The following is a 6,540-nucleotide window of genomic DNA, read 5'->3' on the forward strand; positions in this document are numbered from 1 at the left end:
ACAGCAAATTTTAACCCAGTAACACATTTTGGCATGCTCAGGAGCTCCATGGTAGACCATGCATTCCAAACTGTGCCAACTTGTTCAAGCCATGAATGCAATGCAGCAATCTTGTTTGCCTTAAAAAGGTAAATGCAGACTGGTATGCACACTAATGTCCATAATACCATTGCCCTCACAAAGAATACACCCCTGATAAAAATATATAAAATTGCTACACAAAGTATTTTATTGTTATTTAACTTTTATATGACACTCCAGCCCCAACCAAATCATTTTCTTCTTTTTCAAGGTTCTACAAGAGTTTGCTTCCTTGCAACAGTTTTTCAAATACTCAGATTCCTATGGCACAGGCGTGCAGCTTTTTTTTTAGAAGGCTGCAGAGAAACCAATTTCAGTATTATTTTTAGAACGTTTTGAGTGCAAAGCCCAACCTGTTTAAAGTGCCCCAACCCATCCCATTTGTATTTACATTTTCACCTACCTATACCCCTTATACTATATTGTCCCTGGGGTATTTGGGGGTTACACCTACACCTGATATTCTACCTCTTATGGGCAGTATCTCCATGTCATACATTAATACTATTAGCTTTTTGACCATTCCTACTACAAACCACTAATATTTTCCTGTTGCCTTTTCCAAAATCCATTTGCAGAAGTGTCCAAACAACATCAGAGAAAAGTTCAGAAACTCCGAGAAGTTTAAGAAAATCTTTTTGGAGACAATACCAGTATTGCAGTGGAAGAAACACGCTCAGGAGTCGGAATACGAAAGACTTCGAAAATATTCTGGAGCCCAAGGTTGGATGGGTGTTACATGGCAGAGTAAGTGATGAACAATCTTGGAACAGCCATAACCCGTGCAATTCATTGTTTCCATATTATTCTGAATATTGGTTTGGCCTTATATCGTGAGTTTCCATCCAAAAACGAGTGGGTCAATATAATAACCCAGATTTCCTTTACAATAGTCACATACTCAAGTGTTTCTAGACTTGCTGGAAGATAGTTTAGTTTGCATGGTCTGGATTCAGGAGCTCTTAGTAGGAAGAAGGCCCTAACCTCCAACATCAGTACCTGGCCTCACAAATGCGGTTTTGGCTAAACAGGCACTCCAAAATCTTGTAGACAGACTTCCCAGTTGGGTGGAGGTTTGGTTTTATAGCCATAGGTGGGTCAGCTATATAATAATGCCCATAGTTTTAGATTAGTATGCCCAAAAAGCCCAATTTCCATTTAGTCAATCTACACAACTTTTGACCATATAGCACATTTTTAAAGACCAAAGTTCCAAAGTACACCAGAGATGGCCAGTTGGAACAGACAAACATCTAATTATTTCATTGCATTGTGCATATTCATGAGTTCAATCAACAAAACAACCCTGGGAAAATATATATTTCATGGTAGGCGGATTTTTGACATGTTCCCACCCAGACCCATTTTGCTATATTACAGTTTCTGTATCTATATATTATCTAAGTAGGAACCACAGTTTAAAATACCTGGACCTTGACATATTGTGTTGTCTCTGCAGTCCTGAACGAAACGCTCAACTTGATGAACTCAACAGGCAATGGGTACATGTTCGACACCTGGAAAGGGGCTTCACCTTGCATTCGTTGTGCCGTGGTGGGCAATGGTGGAATCTTGAATGGATCTAGAATGGGCAAGGAGATTGACAGCCATGATTACATCTTCAGGTATTTCTATCACATACAGCAGTAAAATATTGATAGAGTTTGTTTTAACCAGGTCCCACATTAACCAAAAACAAATTGCACAAAATGTGTTTTTTGTTTTTTTAAGACTATGTTCCCAGAAGAATATTCAGTTCTCTGCAGTTATGACAAAGCCCAGTGGTATCCACATTCCTTGATGGATCTGCCATTATGTAAAGCAAATGGTTGGTCCAGCTATGGGGACACCTCTTGGGCCGGTCCAGCTATGGGGACACCTCTTGGGCCGGTCCAGCTATGGGGACACCTCTTGGGCCGGTCCAGCCGGTCCAGCTATGGGGACACCTCTTGGGCCGGTCCAGCTATGGGGACACCTCTTGGGCCGGTCCAGCTATGGGGACACCTCTTGGGCCGGTCCAGAGAGACAAACTACTGCAGCCAGCCCTACCAGGGTTTACTGGTATCTCCACGAGAAATGAGATCATTCATCCAAGAGGATGGTCAGTTGACCATTCATTCTCTGGTCTAAATTTACATTGTGGGTTGTTCATGGCTTTAATTCCTTCCTAGATGGCTCTTAGTTGCAATTACTGACATTTCCTTATTATGATGTTAGTTTGTTGGCAAGTTGACCCTCCAGCTTCAATACTTTAAACCACCGACTCCACACAATGGACCCAATTTATTAAAGCTCTCTAAGACTATAGATAGATAGTCATGGGAGAACCTGAGTGATCCAGCAATCCTGGAATGGATTTCCATTATATGCCAAATGTTTTCAATCTGGGACCTAATCCATTCCAGGTTTGCTGTATCATACAAGGTTTCCCCATCATCATCTATTTTCTCCAGTCTTAGAGAGCTTTAATAAATTAGGGTGAATGAGAACTTTTTGCAGGTCAGGTGTTGCAGCCCTCATATTTCTTCAATGGTTGGCTTACTTTAATGTCTAACTGGGGCGACAGGTCCTCTTACAAATGTATAAATGTTCCTTCTAACCATTGGCTTGTCCTTGTAAGCTGGACATTTTCTTATAACTGTATGGTTTACCTGTAGGATGAACGGAGCCATTACAAATGGCTTTGAAGAAGATGTAGGCAGTCGTGCTTCGTTCTACTTCTTCTCCACCAACACCATGATGAACTCATTTGCAGCTTATGGGCCCCGGGGCTTCAAGAACATTCCACGGACAAAGGTAAATACAAAAACCTGGAAAAAATTGCTTAAAGTGAAAACTGGCTGCCTATTTTTTTCTATAGACACCCCACACCTGAAATATCCAACAAAAGCATATTAGTATGAAATTTACATTTTTAATTTGCAGCACTGGCTCTATTATTTTACTAGAGATTTGCTAGGGCAGAAACCCTCATTTGTATTTGCTTCCTCTTTATTCAGATTGTGCTTATTGGCATAAGAACAAGCTGCGGATAGTTAAAGGAAGTTTTGTAAAGCGGTTTATAGATCCCTAAAAGTTTTCCCTGGAAATGGTATTAGTCATTTGTTGAGTATATGCAAAGTTTTTTAGACTTAAGCAGGACTTTGCAAAGTTTGCTCACTTACTTTGGAATTTGCCAAAAAGTTGTAATAAACATTACCGCCAATCTTTTGTACTGCCAAGGGCACAGTCACATCTTTCTGATGGGATCCCCGAGAATACTCCAAATGTTGGGAGATTATGCTCCACCATGGTGCACCTTTGGGTTGCTCATTTTTCCTAGGGATGGTGCTAGAAGGATGATTTGTCTGATGTCTTACATGTGAGAACATCAAGGCAGAGACAATGTAAATTCCCATATGCCCCAGTTGGTAAGAAGGATTTCAAACAAACCTCCAGAACATTACAGTAAAACAATTCTGGACATGGCAAGGTGCAAATTTTGGAAAACCAGAATAAGTATTGAATTTTTAAACTACAGAAATGTTACCACTCATTAAAGATGTTGGTGTGATGAGGAGCAATTCATTCCTAATGGCACCTCAATGCACCAAGCACTGGTGCATTGCATCCTCAATAAAAATCCATGCACCTTTACACCATTCATTAGCCAGGTCATTCAAATATTTGGGATACCTGAATACAAAACACGATATATGGAATAATGTATAGAAAAACACAATTGTTAATGTACCAGAATATCATGAACCTGGCTTTAACTAAACTTTGGGGGCAGAGGGGTTACCTGTGAGTGCATTACCTTAAAATTCTATTATGATTTACCGTTTACAGGAAACCCGATTTGTCATCTTACCCGATCACGACCGAGACTATTTAATAGTAAGAGCCGCTCTTACCAACAGCATCATCGACCGTGGACGGGATAAGGGCAAGAAGTAAGTACCAAGACTTTACATGCAGCCACCATTTCTCGAATGATTCTGTACAGGTGATTATACATGGGGCAATTTGTAAAATAAGCAATCTACAAATCAAGAGTTTGAATAAAATACCAGAAATTTGGATGATTTTTGCTCATTTTTGGATTTGCAAACAAGCAACTAAGGTTTATAGAAGTGTTAGACTTTTCCACCATGACCGAATAGAAACAATTTGATCCCATTTTTTGGCAATGAATGAAAAAAGAAATGACAAGAACAACTTTTAATATTGGCTTGGGATGAGGTTTGATGGTTGTGTATCTTACCAACAGACATCCAATGTTTTCATTGCCAACAAAGTGATTTGTTTAGGTAAACACGGGTTTGAGTTAGGCATGAATGGGGTTTGGCAAACTATGAAAGAATCAAACCTGGGCTAAAGAGAAGATGCTATAGAAGAAGAGAAGGGGAGATCTTTATATTTTATAACCAGGGCAGCGGAGTCAGAATATCTATTGTGCACCTGGAGAATCTAACGACTGATCCACAGCCCTGGGTATACGCATGAACAGGGGCATAGCCAACAGTGGGCCCCTGTGCAGAAGTGACTTGGGGTCCCTGTAGGCGGAGGGGGGTCTGGGGTATAGTTTGCACCTCTCTAATTCCGCTTCTGCCCATAGACAATTTGTCACACTGGACACAAGACATCTCCACAGGATAGGTCACCAGGACAAACGGGGATCCCTCGGGCATTCACCGCCCCAAAACTATAGAGGGAAATAAGTATCAATCTGTTCTACACTTTCCTGCTGCAATACTAACAATGAATGAGAAATGGACAAAATGTGTACAATACAAATAATAATGTGCAGTCGTTTCAGGCCGCCCAAGTAATCCTTCCACCACTGGACTGAGCCAATTTTTTTTCTTATACTTATGTGCACTGTTTCAGTAATGTTGTACCCGGTGTCTGAACACCATTGTTCTTCTCTTTCACAGCCCGGAGCACTTTTTTGGCAAAAACCTGACCACAGAACATTTTAAAATCTTGCACCCAGACTTCATGCGATACCTGAGGAACAGGTGAGTCCATACCCAGCCTGGGACAGGTCAGCTGACCTGCCACAAATCTTGCTCCTCTCTGTAGGTGAATGGAGCCGTTAGACACAAGTCCATACAAGAACAAGTATAGGAGCAATGCAGCATTGTTTGTCTGACTCCGGTGCTCACTAGGGTCACAAACTATTTATTTTTTAAATCCCATCACAACTGACGCTGGAGGTGGATTTTGTTAATTAAGATCTAGTTATCTAATTTCCCATCACTTTGAAGAATAATTCTCCAACTCCCTGCTGTGTTTTCAGGACAGGAAGGGAAAAATGCAAAGGGATGCAGACAAGCAAAGGCAAGAAAAAGAATTATTACCATAGGCTTTAAACCTTACTTCTTATTTAAAACCTACCTAGTGTTGGCTTTAGAAACAAGCCATCCCACCTTCTTCCTGTGATCAGATTGCAACTTTGTAGTCAGAAGGTGAAAGTCTGCAGCTATCCACTTGGCAGCTCAGCTCTCCCAACATTTCCCTCTCATCAGTCACTCAGCAGCTTAGCTCTCCCAAATTTCCCTCCCCTCAGTCACTCAGCTCTCCCAACACTTCCCTCTCATCAGTAACTCAGCAGCTCAGCTCACCCACATTTCCCTCCAGAACCCTACCTCAACCCAATTTCCTTCCCAGCAATTATTCATCAGTTCAACTCCCACTTTCCAACAAGGATGCAGCAGTTGCAAAGTAAGAGGCTGAACCAAAGACTCGGCTCTTCCCTCCTCCAAGCACTGCAGCTCAAATCTTACCCCTTCCCCACCACTGGCAGCAACTCAGCAGCTCTGCTTCCCCTCCTGGTAGTGACCAAACCTTTACCCCAGCAAACACTTTGCAGCCTTCTAGCTTTAAACAGACATAGAGCTCTGAAAAATGAAATTTGGCAAACTAAGGGAATGCTTCAGATCAGCAAGGAATGATCGGTGTCAAAAAAAGTGAAAAGATGCTCAGGTAGTAGATGGCAAACCTGGGTAATGCCTGAACAAAGATGGTGCTGTCATTCTGTACAGAACAGCAGCAAACACATTGTCAGTGCAGTGACCTCTTTAAGGAATAATAAATAATGGAAGGGTTACACAGATTTAATACTCAGCAATATATAACCTCTTGGCAACAGATGTCTCAATTACTATAAGCCACGCTCCCAATTTCATGACCATTGGTGCAACTCTAAACCCCAAGGCCTCCTTGTCATCAAAAATAACTTATTGCTAAAGACAATTTTTCAATTCCTTTCCTTGTGGTCGGTCTTTATTCTTCCCTCTTCTAGTGAATGAGACCAATATCTTGTCCACCATTGCTCACCAAGAACGATTCCCTTAAGCAAAGCCAACTGCAGCCCCCAGATTGTAGAGTGTACTTGGGATAAACAAAGCAGATAAGTTCCTAAGGCCAATCTGAGGATTATCAGTTGTATAAAAAGTGCCCAAAAGTCAATAT

General features: G+C 41.3%; 1 protein-coding gene and 1 long non-coding RNA gene across 2 annotated transcripts in view; one reads left to right on the plus strand and one right to left on the minus strand.

Annotated features, from left to right (window-relative positions):
• Positions 1-1,637, minus strand: part of LOC140325592 (uncharacterized) — a 45,091-nt gene extending 43,454 nt beyond the window's left edge. The window contains exon 1 of the long non-coding RNA XR_011919703.1: positions 1,509-1,637. This is a non-coding gene — a long non-coding RNA (uncharacterized lncRNA). The remainder of the gene's footprint in view (positions 1-1,508) is intronic.
• LOC140325591 (alpha-N-acetylgalactosaminide alpha-2,6-sialyltransferase 2-like) overlaps positions 1-6,540 on the plus strand; it is a 31,217-nt gene that overhangs the window by 20,239 nt on the left and 4,438 nt on the right. The window contains exons 3-7 of the mRNA XM_072403501.1: positions 660-828; positions 1,541-1,706; positions 2,739-2,877; positions 3,913-4,016; positions 5,001-5,084. Coding sequence (XP_072259602.1) covers positions 660-828; positions 1,541-1,706; positions 2,739-2,877; positions 3,913-4,016; positions 5,001-5,084 — 662 coding nt within the window. The remainder of the gene's footprint in view (positions 1-659; positions 829-1,540; positions 1,707-2,738; positions 2,878-3,912; positions 4,017-5,000; positions 5,085-6,540) is intronic.

Source organism: Pyxicephalus adspersus, chromosome 3, assembly GCF_032062135.1.
Source record: "Pyxicephalus adspersus chromosome 3, UCB_Pads_2.0, whole genome shotgun sequence".
NCBI classification, from domain to species: domain Eukaryota; kingdom Metazoa; phylum Chordata; class Amphibia; order Anura; family Pyxicephalidae; genus Pyxicephalus; species Pyxicephalus adspersus.